The following is an 18,948-nucleotide window of genomic DNA, read 5'->3' as shown; positions in this document are numbered from 1 at the left end:
GAGGTGAAAATACCCGCATGATCATATTCACCATTGGCTTTCATCATTTTATAAGGCTCTTTCTTATAATATGATGATATATATATATATCCATTGAATATACAGTATAATATTCAATGGAAGATTATGGCGTAGGCAGAATGAAAAGCTCTTGCTTTAGCTATGTAAAGATTTTCATCCCCACTGCAGCAACAATTTAGATTTGTAAAGCTTTGTCGTGTGAGGATCATCGGTGTGTCTGATTGTACAGATGCAGGCGTGTGCTGTACATCAGATGAACACAGAGGGGGGAATAATTATTATGTTAGGACATCCAATTTGATAGATATGGAGGAGGGGGGGGTTCACTAATAGGATCAAGAGAGTTTTGGGCATTGCCGATGTATGTGCCTTTTCCTGGGTGTACATTGTTATTGTGTTATTCACTGCATTTTTACTTTTTTTGTGGAAACATAGTTTGTACACATGAATGAATGGATGATTACCTTAGTCAGTCCTAAAAATACAAAAGTGTGACAAAAGTCTTAAAAAGGTAGAGCATGTTCTAAAATAAGTAAGTACAGCTGTGTGTATAACTCCAAAAAACTGATTTTTGGCTTCTCGGCTGTTCTCACAACCTGTGTCAAAGTAGAGTATGTTATAACAAACTCATAGTACTTTATCATATTACTATGTCCATGTATGAGATTTTTTTAAATGTCACGGTATAGTATGCCATGAAGTTATTGAATATTAAATTCTACAAATTCATATTCTAGTGTCTCGTCAAAAGGTCATGTTTGCTCTAATGCAGAGTCAGAGGCAGGCAGACGCATTGGGACATTACAATGAAAGAAACGAGAGTCCGGATGACAAACAACACGCAGGTCACGGAAGATCTGGGACGCGACGACCCAAAGAAAGACAAAACAACATCAAGTAGAGAAAGGACTATAAATACACAATACACTAATCCCTCTGTAGGCGTCTTCTTGTCTCCCTGAATCTCAAAGTCCACATTCAAAGGCTCTCAGGTGCTTTCTGGGAGGGACCGGGGCTCCGGATCCTCAACTCCTAGAGAGACCCTTTTTTCACACTCTACCAAAGTGTGCAGACTTTCCCCCGAAGGAATTACCTACAATTCATAGCATTGAAAAACGGGTTACCAGGGTTTGCTTGGATTGACCCGTTAATCGGCATATTGGTATTTCAGATCTGGCACAAGGAAAAATGATACTGCTCATAGTTGCTATGTCTGCAGGAATGTGCATTGGTCTGCACAGCTTCTTGTCAGTGTGAAAGAAAGCTGCTGGGTTGAGGACCCTGTATTAGTCACAGACTCCTAACAATAAGTGGACGGAAAGAAAACGAATCGATAAGCTCACGTCATTGTCTCGACATTGTTGGTTTGAGGTCGTCTTTCTAACCAAAGCAGAACACACTATTCAGTTGTACAGATTCATTATGCTCTCTTCTCTTTGCTGCAGTAAAGGAAAAGTCCCCTCCTCCCTGCAGCTTATTCACAATCTAATCACGCCAGATGTGGTTTCCTTGAGCAGCGGTTTGCATTAACATCGTCACTGTGGCTCAGAGTGATTTAATCAGTAGTAGTTTCATATGTACTCAGTCATTAACCATAAGTATGCTTCTCTTCACTCATACGGGAAATATTAGAATTACATTATCTCATCACATTTACTACAATATTATGACATTATGTCCTAACTGTTTCATTGCTTATACTATCTACATCAAGTATTTTATTCTAAAAAACTACTTTTGAGCAAAAAACAGTAAATACTTGTATTTTTTTCACCATGGACGGATTATGCTAATAAGTGTTATTTATTAAAATATTGATTTACTGGTTTATTTAGTTAATTCCCACCTCAGTGCCCTGCAGTGTCTCTCATTCTGTATATCGATGTTTATTTGGCAGCCAGTCAAAAGCTCTGTATTAAATATTCCTTCCTTCAATAAGTGCGCGTGGGTCATTAGAAAGTGACTCTCGGTGCATAAATATGACGACGTGACAACATTCAACTTTGACAAAACTGTCTTTAAACATATAGAAATGAATTAAATGAACACCACTCTTTAACCATTTGTTCTTTGTTAAGATACTTCTGAAACAAATCAACGTGAAACCCTGTTTTTCACATTGGACTGTCATTGCATCTTCTCCTGTATCTGCTGATGAAGATGATATACACTCATTACATATATTTGCAAAGCTCGCTAAGCAGCGACTGTCATGGCCGAGCCTTTTGTGTCGTGGGCTCACAGAATCGGGGGGGCGTGGAGAAGCGGATCGCTGCAGAGTGCTCGCTGAATGCAGAGGCCTCAGTTCCCAGCAAACCAGTCATTTCATATAATTTCATGTTGGCAAGTTCTACATCTTTCCGCTGCTAATATTAGAGCACTAGTGGCAACGTATTATTCAGACGATAGCAGCCAGTCTTTTTTGATTTTTTAAAGGGCTGACAAACTGTTTTTTAATCTGTATTATTACATCAAGAAAAACTTTTAAAAACACGCGCACGCACACACACACACACACACACACACACACACACACCTGCCAATGATTTAGCTGAAGATGCTGCACGTTTGTTAATGTACAATTCCTTATGCAACCTTATCTGTTCATAGTAAAATAAAGTATTCAAGCAAAGTAGTCTCTTCATTTTAGTTTTGTTATGGTCGGATTAACGATAAAAACGTATCAAAAGAACCAGAAAACGTACGTTGAAGTTTCAAAACATTTTTAATAGAAATAAAATTTTGTATAAAAAAAACTAAACATGCTTCACACACTCCATTAGTTTTCATGGGGTTTTACAAATACATATTTTGATAGCCAGGCACTGTATCTTTTTCTACATTTTACCCCAAATTAAGGATATGTCAGGACATAAAGCAGACGTCATTATTCTATTTAATAACATACATTAACTTGCCATTTAATTTGGTCAGCACTCACATTTTATTCTGCAACACAAATGGTGTTGAAAGTAATACAGGGTGAGGTATGAAGAGCAGCATTGAATTCACAACACAAATGACCCCCCCCCCTCCAATGTTTTTCCACAGGGACATTAGAGCGCTTTTTACCTCACAAAGCCGACCATTCATCTGTTCAGCGAGCTCTCGGTGATCGATAAAGATATTTTATTCTTATGCAATTAAATTTTCATTTGTTGAAAAGCCTCACACCTTCCCCGACACCTCCCCCCTCATCACGGGAGTGCCTGAGGGGGACACGTGTAGTAATGAATTTTCTCAGTAGCTGGTCCATTACGGATATCACCTTCAGGTCATATTGCACAATCCCCTCAAGGGCACACTTCATCTTAATTCCCCCTCCTAATGGATGTCTTCAGCTAAGCTTTACCCTTACACTACGTGTGACCAGGAGAAAAGCTGGTGGCAGTGATGGTGGGTGGGGGGGGGGTCGATCCTGGACGACGGCTTGCAGCGGTCTCCCGCGGTCCAAACACGGTTGATGGTAACCACGAGCCATTGTTTCAAAGCACATACAGGCGTGTGGAGGGCAGTGGCAGCCTTCGGCTAGCTGGTAATACAAATCATGGCCTCACTTTAAGCACAGATAAATAATCACTCACTAGACCGTCACCAACAGTTTCTAAAACGTACGACGGGCTCGGGCCCAAAACAAATTGTTAACAACGCTGCAACAGAGTTTAAACGCATTCCAAAGATATCTGGGGTTTTTTTTCGTTTCTTTTTTTTTTTTAACAACACAACACAGGATGTTAAAACTGGCATGCTCAAAATCAGCAGAGACCATCTTATACGCGTACTCCTTCTTGACTCCTGAAAAAAACAAAAAACTTTTGGTCTGGCAGGGATTTGTTGCGTTGTCGAGAGGATGATCACCGCTTCCAGCCGCTTGAGACTCATGAGGCCGGAGTACAGTTGGAAATAAAATACAAAACACAAGCCTCCTCCCCTGTTCAGAAATCCACGCACAATGTTTTCATGCCTTTTTGGTGTCGATTAATCCCTTGCGGCGTCTCGAGGGTTTTTAGATTGATTACAGTCTCCAAAACTGGCAGACGACATTGCGAACACCTGAACACGTTGTTGATCTTAGTTCTGTTTCAGTCATCAACGCCGGCGGCGACGGAGAGGGTTTTTGAAAGAGGGCACAGCTGAAATGTAAACACTCAAAAGGAAAGCTCCATCCATCAGCCGCTGCCATGCACGTATTTTTACATTTTTTCTTTTCTTTTTTTTGTGTGTGTGTGTGTGTGTGTGTAATCTTGTGAGGAGGACAGAAGATGGAAACTGCAACCACGCCGTGTTTTTTTCTGTTTCGGTCCCCCCGCGGTCCCTCGCCGCGCGGCGCCTTTGGGCAACGCTTTGGTGATCTCCCGCCGGACGACGGCACGCCCGTCTCCCATGCCGACCGGGTGAAACTCCGCCGATGTGGACATTGTGGTCATTAGATTGCGTGGTTGCTGTAGCTGATGTAGGTTTGCTTTGTCGGGAAAGCTGAAAGAGAAGAGGAAGAATAAGAGGGTGTATTGAGACTCATATGGAGTCAGGGATAACTTCTGCACTATTGATGAGGAACACTAATGAGCGAGTGTGGCCATTTTCTTTAGCCTTGTTTTCCTGATGCAACGAGTGTTGGAGAAAATGTCAAATAAAGGGAGAAAATGTGTTCAGTTGCTTTTTTTACTCCCCATGTTGCATTGTAGGATAAATGCCAATCATTCCCAAAGATCCCTCAACTCTCCACTTCTGTTTTTTGTCCTGAATACATGCCTGTAATACCTACAGCAGGGTTTACTAAAGCCAACCCCCCCCCCATCACACCTCCTTTTCCTCCAGCTATCAGGCTTCAACTTTCCACTTGTTTCCCCAAACTGTGTTAGCTGATTCGCTGAGGTGGAGCAGATAAATCCTGACACATCGCCACCCAATCACAGCAGCAGTTGCCGGGGAGCCGAGCCGGAGAGGAATTTTTCAATTTCATCAAGCGATGCATCCAGGGTGGCGATGACAATGACAAATGTTGCTTATTCAAATAGCCACGGACTGTACGGCGCCTGTAAACGAGAAGCCCATCAGGACAAATTGCCGCCGGCTATCAATTCAGCGCCGTTGCCGTCTGACTTATTGTAACGAAAGGCCCTATTAACCCTCCACAGAAACTTGAAGCGAGATAGGAATTAATGTTGCAATGTGTGTTGACATGTATCTTTGCTGATGGGCCTCGCCACAATGTGCCATCTGTTGCCACAGTGTTTTTTATCCGATTTGCTTTTCTGTGAATACATTGTCAGCTCTTCTATTCTTCTGTGGAGGGAAACATTTCTGGACTCAACCCGGCTTTGACATTTGTGTGACAAAGGCTCAGTTTCCTTGTTAATACAGACATGAATGATTAAGAGGTCAATATTTACTTTAGCGCTGCGTCACTGATACGGTAATGCTATTGTCATCAGGAACAGGAGAACCAGCTGCCTCAGAACAGGTTGTTGTATTTTTGATTAATAATTATGTGGTTCTTTCTTTATTTACAATTAGCTCCAAAGTCTTCAGCAGAAACGACTAGCAAATACATTTATACATATATACGTATTTGAAAGCGTTTAGTCTTTTTTTTTCAGCTTGTTGAAGCAGCTTGAAGGTCAGGACCTGTGTGACATCTGATAACAGTGAATACATTTGAAGTATTGACTACTGGCCAGATAGAAATAAGTAAGTCGAATAGGTCTCATTAAGCTTTGTCTTCTGACATTTCCTAAGCGAATGTTATCACTGGATTTATTTACTGCCAAACTTTCCAACATAAACCTTTTATCTATGACTAACAGCACCAGGAGAGAACAACCTAGTTATAAGAAACTTAGAAACGTAACAAACAATTATTCAAGGATCAAACTTGTATTCTGACTGATCAAGAAATCAACTCTTTCAGTATTAGACGTGTAAATAGCCAAAAAAAGGAAAATACCTTTTAGCATGTGGCGTTAGATTTCAGGTGTAGCCGCTAAATTCAACGAAATAATGAAAAGAGAATGACAATTAAGGTTTTACTGAAGTAGAATAAATCTGTTATTGAGCTGCAGAGTACGTTCAGTAACACGCAAATAAACAACAGTGGTTACTGGATTCAACGAGCTGTTAAATAACATGCCACATATCTTTTTTGTAGGTAATTCATTTCAACTCTGCATCATCACAACACACTGCAGGACACAACATGCCCGGGTAAAAGGAACGGCGCGTTCCTGGTCAGAGAATTCCTCCTGAGCGGCCGTGTTCACTCACATTGCGTCTCCAGGCTTTCACACAGCTCGGTCTTGGCTTCTCCGTTGGGTCTGAGTCCGGCCTTGGGGTTGAACTTGTTGGACATGGTGGCGGCGGTAACCACGGCCTTCAGGCTGCGCGTGCGCTTGGGCACATTCTGCTCGGGGTGGAAGAGCACCACGTAGACCTTGGGCATGTAGAGCAACCCCAGGGACACGGAGGCGCTCAGGCTCACGGAGATGGTCAGTGTGGTTGTTTGGATGTACATCTGCCAGAGGCAAAAAAACAACAACATGCAACAACACACACACACACACACACACAGAGTTTAGTCTTTCCTTGGCACTGGAGCTCACAGATCTTTCTATTTGGGGAGTGACATCTGCCAAGCGGTTGTGAAAGTTCCTTCTACTGAGTCCGATCGCGGCTTTTAAAACCATTAACTACTCGTGGTGTTGAAAAACCTACTTTAAATCAGCATCACATCTGCTTTTACGGCGCGTGCTGAACCAGCCATGGCCACTTTGTTTGTTTAATTTTCTGCCACGGTGGTTTTTAATATGACCATCACGCCATCCTGAAAACACGTTTGATAACCGCAGCCCATTGGATCCTCTTCACTTGGCCAGCGTTGCTGAATAAGCAGATCGAGTAGTTTATGCAGGCGATGATGATTAATACCGATGATGAGTTGAAATCCAAATCAGCATCCTCTTGTGCGGAGCTTTAAACGGAGTGACGACGAATACAAGATGATACCTGCTCATGATGATGCTCTAAAACATCACCTAGTTATTAGTATTAGTATTTTACTGTTATTTATTCGGGCTATATGCTGTAATATCTGAGGCAGATGTCTTGTAGCTATGGTTCGACCCACTTGGTGAGGTTTGAGAAATAATGTTGTGTAGTAACCAGCTAATAAGAAAGTGATAATGCTCATCTGAACCTGTAAATGACAAAAATGTTCAAGGCACAGGCTTCCAATTACACACATAAACACAACGTTAAAAAGCAGAGACATTGATTGGCTAACAGTGAATAGGACACAATTGTGAAATTATTATATCAGGTTAAATGAAGCTTAGGCAAAAATTAAGTCAGGAAGACTGGACAGGCTGTGCCGTGGCCTCCTCTCTCCCTGGGGGGGCACGGCCAGCTGATTAGGGGCGGGGTCGGGTAGTATCAGACGTGGGTGTCGGTACCGTAAACCAATCGCATTGGGGCAGGCAAACGTTAAAAAACTGTTCTCTTCTCTTTTGCTGTGAGTTGTCATTTCAGCACGCTCCAAAGGTGACCCGCCACCACCCCGGACACCTCCAATCTACAGCAGAACCTGGCATAGCGGGAGAGTTATGCAACTTGGGCTCCACCACCACCACCACCACCAGTGTTTGGACTCCCAAAGGGGGGGATATGCCTCGTCTCGGCTCGAGATCCCGGCCCCGGGTCTATCCAGCGGCAGGATGGAGTCCAAGCCCCAAACAACTTGCAATATCATATTACACCTGTTATAATAAAGCATTGTTCAAATTTCAACAAGTCTCTCCGGATTGAAATATAGTTTATTTGTTGACTTGCTTGTATTTCTGAAAAAAAACAAAAAAAGTGCCTGACGTTCCAGCATCTGGTCTGCTATTGTAGAGAACTTAATCTATCACCACTGTTTTCTCCCACTTTAGGTTCTTACTCTGCCTCAAGCGGAAGCTGCTTTTGTTTATTTCACATAAAGGCATTTAATGAGTCATACATGCAGCTCCCGTCTTCCAAAGGCAATTTATTAAATACAGAAATACAGAAATGGATTTCTTCCAATCAAAAACTATTGCCATAATGGAATGAGCGTTATTTTTTCCTAACGGAACGAAGGACAAAGCAGCTTCTCAAAATGAAACACTGCTGCAGAAAGTGATTTACAACAGTAGTTAAACCACTGCGGACTAAAGTATATGCGGTCTCACTGCAGATCACGATCACGTGGCCATGATACAAGATGCCTTTTAGCTTCAACAGTAAATATTTTACTTTGCAAAGTGAGCTGTCATCAGCCACCTTGACTTGAATTGTATGTTTTTTTTGCATGGTTATTGTCTGTGACTCCCCCACATCCCCCCACACAAACACACCATGTCGGACTGCTGGCCGGAGAGAAGGATGGAAGAATGTGGCCCGTGTGCCGGAGGGACAGCTGCCGTGCCCCCCCTCCACCCACCCCCACCACCCAGTTATAGGGAGGGTGACAAAGCAAACCCCCCGGGCTCCTTTCACTGCTGCCTCGTGGACGGACGGCTGAACCCAAGCTGCTGCCCGCAGAGGAAAACCAACTCTGTCCCGCCTTTCAACCCCAGATGAAACGGACATGCTTGTGGTCACTTTGTATTGGATTTTAGGATGATTGCGAAAGAAGGACAAACATGTGCGACATGTAGGATCCGTTAGCTTACCCCGCTAGTTAGCTCGGTCGCCCTGAATCGCTCTCAAGCATTAAGTAAAGCAATCTAAATGCACTTCAATGCAATTAATACGGGAAATTAGCCATTGAGTTTGTTTTGCTTCCTTGTTTTCAATCAATTCATTTGATTGCTCCTGATTTCTGTGCAGCTGACGTGCACGGAGCAGTCAGCTGCCGTGTGCCTCGCACGCCTGTCGCATTGCAATCAGCAGATTTTGCCTCGAGCAGAACACAACACAGGAGCAGCGCTGTATGGCAGCATTAATGACTGAACTAGACGCAGAGGAAAACAACGGGGGGGTTATCATTTCATGATGAGACGAGTTAATGAAATAACACATTGTTGCCTACAGAGAGGACGAGTGAGAGAGTCTGCGTTGGCTGAAAACACCAGATCAATTTGAGGGTTAATAAATGCAAACAGATTCTATTTTCAAACCAGCGACTCCAGAGAGTTTCTGCTGCAGGATGCAAATTACTTTCTACATCAAGCAGCCGCCTTGTTTCTCAGCATGCTGTGGAAGTGTTCAGCAGTGGGGCCGGCTCCATTAGAATTCACTGTAATTACACTCTAATTAAGCTAATAAACAAATTGAAGCCTTGGGGGACACAGTGATATAGCTTCATGGGAGAATGTCATCTACCAAGATCACGATTTCTCCAGCCTGATTAGCCTCACGACGTCTCGCTGCTATTATTGGAGCACCCAGGGGTCAATGGCCACGACCAAGAAGGCTGCTCGCATGTACAGGCCTAATGAACGCAACGACTGCTCTCCGAGGGTCGGAGAGGCTGCCGAGCAGCTCCCTCTGCTCTGATGCGTCAATCTTCATTACGTAACACCGGGCCTGCGGCACGTTAGTGCGAATAATGCTGTTAGGCTTTGTGCTGAGAAGAAGAGAGAGACGGAAGGGGGCCGTGGGAACGCGGTTACAGGTAGCGGAGAATAACGCGCCCGTCTGACATCTGGTCTCGCTGGGCTCACTGCAAACTCCCACTCTTTGTCCGCGTTGTGCACGGACAGCAGTTTTACTTTTGTTGTTGTGGTCGGGTCGACACGGCCAATAGTGTGAGGGAGACTTCATAGGGAAATGAATAAAACCCCGCAATTCATCAGTGCCTTCACGCACCGTAATAGCAGGGCCCCATTGTGTGGGCTGATTGCATTTGAACTGAGCCCATTGTGGCGAAGCCTCGTTCCCCTGCGCGGCTATTGTCCGCCGCCTCGCCTCCCGCCTCTGTCGCTGATTTATACCGTTCCTCCAGGTGAGCAGGCGTCACGTCTATTTCCCATGCCGGCCTAACGCTCGGTGATCACGCTCCATAGACGGACCAGATGTGCCCGTTTGAATGATGGTGAAAGACTGCCATGGCATTTGTTACACTTACCCTGGCACCAGATGACAAATAGATGCCCGTGCGCTCGTAATGCCGAGGCGGAGAGGCACCGCTGTAGAGTGGTGATGAGCACATAGGCGGCGCGATAAGGTAAATCAAGACCCGGAGGAAGCGGAGCGATTAATTGCTCTGAAAGACGTGTCAAAGTGGGCTGCGGGGCTTTGTGCAGGCTGTCACTTACAGTCAAATGATTACGAGGTGTGTTTGCTTTGACGGGTTAATTCCGTAAATAAGAATGTTTTTATGTAACCGCTCAGCGAATCTGTCAAAGTTTTTTTTTCTTTCACATGATGCATGGCACAGCAGAGCTAATTAAGCAAAATATGTTGTTACATACAATATATATATATATATATATATATACATACATACATACATACATACATACATACATACATACATACATATATACATACATATATACATACATATATATATACACAATAACATTATTTGTTATTCGTTTTCAGTGGTGGGAAAAACACTCAGACCATGTGAGAAAGTATTAAGCAATACTAAATCAAAAATAAATCAATAAAAAATACGCACTTAGTTACCACCCACTCGCTTATCATCACGGTTTGTGTTAAAACTACTACTCTTAGTCAAGGTTAGGAAAGCAAGCGCCGGGTTCAGGCCATGCGTTAACAGACGAGGGAAGTTGGAATTAGGAGACAGAGTCTGATCGCGTCACAACACGTCACTCGGCTGTCGATATTAACGTAAACATATTTTTATTTTATGGATTGTAGTTGTCGTTTTTCTTGGGAGGAACGTCTTCAATAACAAAGCAACTCTCTGCATGGTCTAGAATAAACACTATTAGAGTGTGAATTAGAGTTTGTCCTACTCTCCTACACTCTAACGCATGAATGTAGGATTATTCCCTTTCATGTGCAGAAGGAAAAGTAGCACATTTCCCTGCAGCAAGATTTCCCCATTTTATGCATCACCTTAACAACGCTAAGGGCAATGGTAGAAGTTTGTCCTGTAGACATTGTTTGTTCAGCTTTCTCCGGGAAATAATTATTAATGAGTGAACAATATCATTTTAGTGCCTCCTATTTAAGCAGAATGAGAAAAGTTTCTCAGGGTTTGGAAGAAGAGGGAGCAGAAAGTAGGACATACCCTTCAACACTTTTTTTTTCCTTGCTACTTTACTATTCAAAGCCATGCTAGCTAATGGATTACCTCATCCTCCTAAAAAAATCAGTTCTCCGAGATTGCATTATTCTCTTTCATCTTCAGAGAGATGGAATGATTAAACAAAGAACTCGCTGATATCCCCGGATGCTGTTGACATGCGACTTAAGATGTGCAACAGTCACATTAAAAAATAACGTGGACTTTGAACTCGGATTGCTTTTTCTTTGCTGCGTGCCTAATATAGGGACGAGGCTCTGGTTGACATTTCGGAACACTTTCGTTTGATATATTTCAGTAAATGCAGCGTAACAAGCGGCATCTGTTAAGCAGCAGCAGGTCCCTGGTTGTTTTCAACATGTTGCTGCTGTGCAACAGGAGGGAAGGACCACGGTTGCAACACAACATGCAGCATATGAAAATAAGTCATTGTGCTGCAGGTCACATACTGCGTTATTAATGTAATTCAATTGACTGCAGTCATATGCAGATATCCTGCAATGCAGTAGTGGACTTTACTGGAAGTTATTGTTTGGGATGCTGAGCGTGACACAATGCACACGGCCTCTCTCGCCCTCTCCCTCTCTCTTCCTCTCCCACAAAGGTAACTATCAAGGCCAGTTTTTCAGGGCCAGGGTTTTGATGCATTGTTTTGTTTAATCCTAGAGGGGAGGAGGTAAGGATTATTCTGTTGCATCTGTCGAACCCACGCTGGCACCGCTGATAGTGTCCATGCCAGTGTGAGGATTTTCCCCTCAGCACTCCTCTGCACTTGAGTCCATTTCGTTGAGCTGCCAGAATACCGTCTTTTGACTGAATCTACACAGTTTTACTGTCATTGTTTTACCGCTTTGGCTCCGTAGACGGGTCGTCCGCCCCGAATGGGAGTTCCGCGCTCCGAGCCAGGCAGCCCCCATGACCCTTTCGGTTCCCACTTGACCCGTGGTCCCGCCCCCCACAGAGCTCCAAATGGATGAGATCCAGGTGTGCAGGCACACGAGGTCCCAGGCACATCGATTTTTAGAGTTATTAGAGAATAACTAGAGAAGTTACTAGAGAATAGAGAAGGTATATTATAAAAGGTATATTATAATTCCCTATAATAATGATTTATATTCATGTGTAAACTGGAGTATAATGTAGCTGACCTCATTATATGTGCCTTAAATAGGCCTACTGTTGGGTAGTTTAATCAAAACGTATCTGTGGGCCGAAACCCCCATTAAAGGTCTATCACAAATGTGACCGGTTAAAAAATTAGGATAAAGGAGGATAAAACGTAATTTGGTTCAGCTGTTCCCTGGTCAGAGAAAGCGATGCCAGGAAGACTTTCTCTCTAGTGACAAGCCTAAAGTTACTAAGTAAGCTTAGTAACCTTTGCTAAGTAATTGATCGTCAACGATGCTTAATCATATATTATGTTTAGTACTTTAGACAAACGTTGTGTAAAGTAACTTGTAATTAAAAATGTCAAAGAAATATGGTGCAAATACACACTGCCGTCTGAAATGCAGTGAAGGATACGAACAAAAAAATGTAACTCAAAAAGTAACTCAAGATTGTACATCAGCAGGTACTTGAGTAGATGTACTTAATTACTGTATATGAAGAGCTAGTTGATGAAAGAAAAACAAAAAGTATTGTTGTAAGCGTACCTTTTCCGTGGACTGTGAAGTACCAAAGAAGATCGGGATGAATGCCAGCCAAATGATGCAGGTGGTGTACATGGTAAAACCGATGGGCTTGGCCTCGTTGAAGGTCTCCGGCACCCCTCTGGTTTTTATGGCGTAGATTGTACAGGTGACCATGAGCAGCATGCTGTAGCCCAGCAGGCAGATGAGAGACAGATCCGAGATGTCACACTTGAGCACGCCACGAGCCATCACCGGGTTCGAGGTCCTCTGGTCCTCATAGTCGATAATGGCCTTGGAGGGGTCCACGCCAAACCAGATGCACACCCCGAGCAGCTGCACCGAGGCCAAGGTGAACGTGATTACAAGCTGGGAGGCTGGAGAAATTAAGCGGGGTGCGCTGACGCACATGGAACCCTGCTCAAAGATGCGGTAAATGCGATTGGTTTTGGTGAGCAAGGCGGCGTAACTGATGCTCATGCCGAGACCCAAGAAGATCCTCCGCAGGGAGCATATTCCCACATCGGGGGTGGAAATCATCAGGAACGTTGTGGCGTAACAGAGGAAGATGCCAGTCAGCAGCACGTAGCTCAGCTCCCGGCCCGACGCTTTCACGATGGGGGTGTCGTTGTAGCGGACGAACGTGACCACCACGAACACGGTGGCCATGATGCCGACGACGGCGATGAGCACGGGGAAGACGGCCCACGGAGAGCTCCACTCCAGCTTCACGATGGGGATCGGAACGCAGCCGGTGTGGTTGCCGTTGGGCCGTAAATCAAAGCGACACATCTTGCACGTGTAGGTGTCCGCCTGGTACTGATAGCCGTCGCAGCGTTCGCAGTGCCAGCAGCAGGGCATCCCCTTCACCACCTTCTTGCGCTCGCCGGCCTGACAGGGCAGACTGCAGATGGAGGACGGGATGTGGCGGCCCCCGCGGGGCCACTGCATCGTACTGACCTGCAAAAGGGGACACGGACAGACATTAGCGGGTAGACAACGGGGGACAAAATGCAGATGGGAACATCTTTTTTGTGCTAGACTGTTTAAAATGATGTAATGTGGAGAAAGGGATACTTTATTGATGTTTGAACTCGTATTTGGGGTTGGAGACGGCAAACAAGGGTTCAAATGTCTTCCTGTTGGGGGTCGAATTTGAAAAATTAGACTCAAGAGGAAACATGAGGAACTGAGAGGGTTTCTCTTTGGTATGTGGTTGTTCGGCTGTTTACGATCAGAAGACAAATAGATTAATCCCGTTTAAGGGTACTGCTCTTCTTGTGGATTTTCCTGCTTTACTCTTACAGATAAATGAAATACGTCAATTCAAACATGTCCACGCTCTGTGATGTTACGTTATCACTTTTATTCAATTTTGGCAGTTCATTCAAAGCCGCTGAATGTGTCTCTAAATGTGCATTTAATTAAGAAGTCAAAGAATCCTAATTAAATACGGCTTTAGAGTCAGAACTGGCCCGTTCCACAGTAGGTGACCACCACAAACGTTGCTTTTGCCCTTTTTCAAAAGGTAAAGAAAGCAAAGCTCCTCTCAAGCTGCTTCATTTGTTCAGTTGTAGTCTCTGCCTAAGGCGTCCTCTTTATTTTGTCAAAACAGAACTGGTTTGGTAGCTTTATGTAATTCACTGTTATAATGCCGTGTCTGGAGAGATGATATTAAATATGTCTGTACTTAGGCTCCAGTGGCTTTCTTTTCATCACAGTCCAACCTGTTAATCATTAAAAGCGCCCTGTGGATATTTACACCTTTGGCACTAAGCACTATCAAATGGTTTGGATGGAGTCTGTGAGCGAACACAGACTCCATCCAATACACCAAAGGGCAAAGGCGACGCTTACGTTGAGATGGAGTTGATCCGTCCAGTTGCCAATTATCTTGTACTCTGCGGTTTGGTTTTGGATCTGGTATTGGTAGATGTCGTATCGTCCAGGAGCGTCTCCGTTTTCATTGAAGAGCACTGGATTTCCAGCAATGCCTAAATGAGAGAACAATCATCATCATCATCATCATCATCATTTACTGCACATTGTCACGTTCTGTGTGGCGACCAACAAATGTGTTGTCATTAATGGCACAGTTGTCATTCCACTAAATTACAAACCCAAATTATGCAATACTTTATTGTCAAAATGGCCGAGCAGTCACCACGGTGTCCTAATGAGAACTTTCAGCAAGTACACAAGGAATTATGTTCATTTTGGACCGGTTGAGTGCATATGCTTCATCTTCATTTCCCACTTGCAGAGCTCCGCTTGCCAGCTATGTGGAAATGTGAGGTTGTGGAGGTGAGCCGGCGTTTAGCTCGACAAATTGTCGTGCTGAAGATTGTGGTTCAAGTACCCTCCTCGGACCAAAAATAGATGTCTTTACATTCCTCCCCAAGTCGGGTTTCATATTTTAAAATCACCACACAAATGTCTGAGGTTTGTTCAGTGGTTCATCTGCGATCATTCTCCCAAAGCCTTGTTGGTGGGATGGCCACATAATACAGGTGGCTAAGAACTTGGTTACCTCTGTAAAAAATTGGGTCATAAAGTCCTAAAACGAAAATGATGTCAGCAAGACGGACAAATCAATTGGCACTGATTGGATGAAGCGAAACAAAACATCCCCCCGCCTGGAGAGAAATCGAAAAGGCCACTCAGTCTGATTATCAAATTAGATCACACTTCAATTGAATATTGAAGTGTCCTCACCTTAAAAATACAGTGTTTTGCAATTTTCAAACATTGTCGAAAGGAAGCAATTTGAAATGGTGTTGAAAAAAAAGATCATACCGGATGACAATCTGCCGTCAGAGCGCACAAAAGCCCTCAAACGCACAACACCGTGTCCTCCTCCTACACTGTTCCTGTGTGCCGTTTGTAAGACCAGCTGTGGCGATGCGTCACAGGGAAAAGCCCACCGCAGATGTCTCTGTAACTGGTTGAAACGCACTTCCAGGAGAGCGAGGTGGGGCGGTTTTCCTCAGAGGGAGAAAAGGGGGACTTTTGTTTGTCTGATTTTCACATCAACCTTCACAAAAAAGACTCCTTACCTTCAGAAACAGACAAATCAAGCACGAACAAAAAAGTTTAACGTGACCAATTGCTGCGGATGGGTTCCTGCCGATGAGGATTTTATTTTTTGTTGTTCTTGCTTTTGTGTTTTGGTGGTGGAAGGATGCTTAATCCCTTCCTCGATGAGTCAGCCCGCTGGATTACAGCGGCACGGTTTCACTCAGCCTCGCATCTGTGACAATGCCGCCCACATCACAAAGCAGTCGGTGATCATGGGAGGATTACGGTGACTTTATAAAGCTGCGAGGCAATATGTTTACATAAATATATTAAGCACATAACAACACTATTTGTGAGCTGTTATATTTTCCATTGAAGATTTCGTTTTTTCCCTTTTTCACCATTTTCCTGGGCCGTTAAAAGCTCTTGAACCGCTGTCTTGTTTGGGGTTGTGTACTCGAGGCTCTAAGTGCTCAAATGGAAGCCTTCTTCGCTGATAGAGGCAAATGGACCCTGAATACCATCATTGGGGTTACTGTGTATGATTATAATCTATTTGCTACCTGGTTTTGTTCAAGAAATTTCACATAGATTGACAGCTCTCTCTTCCACTGCTCGATTATGCACAATAAGTTGACTGGTGTGTCGGTTTTATCCTAATTTCCCTGTTGATGGAAGTTGCTGTTGAAACACCGCTCTCATCACGGGAGCTTCCACTGTGCTGCCTCAGGTGTCGGGTTTGACTTCCCTGAGAAAACAAATCTAATCTGTGTACTGAGTTCAATCAGCGACAACCACCGCGAATGTAACACAGCACCGATCGCGCTGATGGAATCATTTCTGGGAAGCGTAGCTCAAAAATTAAACAACGTCCCCAACTAAAAAGTAGTAATTTAAAGTAGTTACGCATATTACTTCTTTTTCCATTGTGGTGCTTCCAGCTGCGGAAGCCAAATGACTTCATTTGTGTCTATTTATCTCCACACGGCAGATTGAGAGAGTTTCCTTGAGGACAGCCAAATAAATATAATAGTTTCATTTAATGCCACTTTAAAATTTCAATAGACATTCAAAATAATAAGATTGAATTGCGTGTTTGAACAGAGCATCGCGCACCTCATGTGGTGCCCCCCATTACGGTAAAACAAATGGAAAAGACAAATCCGTCTTCTGTGTCCACAGCAAGGAATCGACAGATTAAGGCTCCATGGGGGAATAACGGTCGGGGTCGCTGTCGCTGTTCCGTCGTCCACTTCATTAAGAGTGAAGACAGCGGTGCATTTGGGGGCACATGGTCAATGTTGGAGGAATGAGGAATTAGGCCTGTCATGTGGCACAAATTCGCTTGTCTAAACAGTCCTCTCAGCAGTCAGGGGCGTAACGCGTCCCATCACAGGCGTCTGCCGCCGCTGCCAACGCGCCGTGCACTAATGTGACAGCGCGGGCCCCCCGGGGGTCGCGCACGCGTGGGCCTCCTCTCGAAGAAACGTGGCGGGGTTAATGAGGAGCATGTAATTATATGTGATATTTAATGATTATTGCATTACCGCAGCGCCTCTCTTCCCACACACCTGAAGGGTCACCTGACCGTGACCGTTGACCCAACACGTGCTTTGCCCTGCATGGATGCACGAGCGGGACACCTCGGCGAGTGACAGCACAGCCCGCCGCCCCCCGTACCCGGTGATTAACTCTCAACGACCCGCACGCCGGCCAGTCGTGCGGAATTCAACGCGCGTGCACTCCGCGGACACAACGTCGCCGCGTGTCCTTCCTGCTCCTGCGTGTCCTCGGCGAGACCTTTGCGAGACGCTTCAATCAGAAGCTTCTTCTATCCACAAGTGATCTCTAACTTTGTGAAACCACACGATGGGAATTCTGTTTCATCGTTCTGAACATTTACAGCGGTAATCTCACTGCAAAACCAAAATACTGCTTTCATTCATTTCAACCGATTTCTGTGATTAAGTCGCGGTAGAATTGCACAGGTATATATTGTGTTTAAATAATGTCGTGCTTCTCTCTTCTGTTGAGTAGCCACTGTTTGAACATTATAATACAATGGACAGGCTATTGCACATCTTACTGTGCGCACAACAGGTTGTGGGATACTTGAGCCTTGTATCTGCTGCTCTCCATTCTTATGATTTCAATATGCTTATAGACATTTTTTTTGTTGTTGCACGCAAACAGGCCTTTTCACCGTGCCGGGGAAAGGAAAATGACAAAAGGACATTTTCCCCACCAGAAGCGTGTTCTCACCGTGTGCAGTGATGGGAAACACTCAGAACTCGACGTTATTCCCAGACACCAAAACAGCTGCCTCTGGTGACAATGACGGCGGAAAGGACGCCGCTCTTTGGGTCTGCGGCAAAAAGCTAAAAGCACTTTTCACCCCGACATGAAACCCCGATGAGAAGCTTCATTCAATTGTGGCGCATTGAAGTCCGGGCAACTCCTCGACACGCAGGAACGCCGAGGTGGGAAGAAGACAGAGGGAATCTCTGAAGGCGACAGTCAAACAGCACAAAGGCTGCAGGCGTTTGATTGCTCGGCTCCGTGGGCCGCCGCCGAAGAAGCAAAGGAGCACTTGAAGAGTTGAGGATGTAGAATAAGCTACAACTTTAGTGTTTCCACCACTGGATGTCTCTTAAAGACATTATTAATATAACACAATAGAAATAATAAAAGTAAATGTATCATAAGCTAGACATAATAAAATATAAATGTGTTTTACTGATGTTTGGATTAATATGACTAGTGCCTAAATGTTTATGTTGGGTTGTTATTTAAATACCATGTTATCATGATCATGTGACCCTGCATCTCCCAAAGAAAAACAGCAGATTTCAGCTTGTTGCTCTGGTACTATAAAGTATAATTTTAAGGATAGGATGTTTTCACTGGATGGGAAGAATATGACTTGTCCTCTCAACCGCGACCGTGGTTCTGAGATAAATGTAGCACAACATTTGTCCCAGAGGTTTGATGGAGTAGAAGGAGGAAGTAAAATAAAAATACTCAAATAAAGTACAAGTGACT

At 44.2% G+C, this 18,948-nt stretch overlaps 1 protein-coding gene across 2 annotated transcripts in view; it reads right to left on the bottom strand.

The window, feature by feature from the left end:
- Positions 1-2,727: 2,727 nt before the first annotated feature.
- The window catches only part of LOC120835433 (metabotropic glutamate receptor 4), a 77,693-nt gene continuing 61,472 nt past the window's right edge, over positions 2,728-18,948 (bottom strand). The window contains exons 7-11 of one of the 2 annotated variants that reach the window (XM_078092858.1): positions 14,746-14,882; positions 12,913-13,848; positions 6,286-6,532; positions 5,969-6,004; positions 2,728-4,497 (exon numbers count right to left, since the gene is read on the bottom strand). In XM_078092858.1, coding sequence (XP_077948984.1) covers positions 5,985-6,004; positions 6,286-6,532; positions 12,913-13,848; positions 14,746-14,882 — 1,340 coding nt within the window. In that variant the 3' untranslated portion in view covers positions 2,728-4,497; positions 5,969-5,984. The remainder of the gene's footprint in view (positions 4,498-5,968; positions 6,005-6,285; positions 6,533-12,912; positions 13,849-14,745; positions 14,883-18,948) is intronic. The other variant, XM_078092857.1, reaches the window with a different exon arrangement.

This window comes from Gasterosteus aculeatus, chromosome 17 (genome assembly GCF_964276395.1).
Source record: "Gasterosteus aculeatus chromosome 17, fGasAcu3.hap1.1, whole genome shotgun sequence".
Classification (NCBI taxonomy): Eukaryota; Metazoa; Chordata; class Actinopteri; order Perciformes; family Gasterosteidae; genus Gasterosteus; species Gasterosteus aculeatus.
The sequence above is the reverse complement of the archived record's forward strand: the minus strand, read 5'-3'. Positions and strand labels throughout refer to the sequence as shown.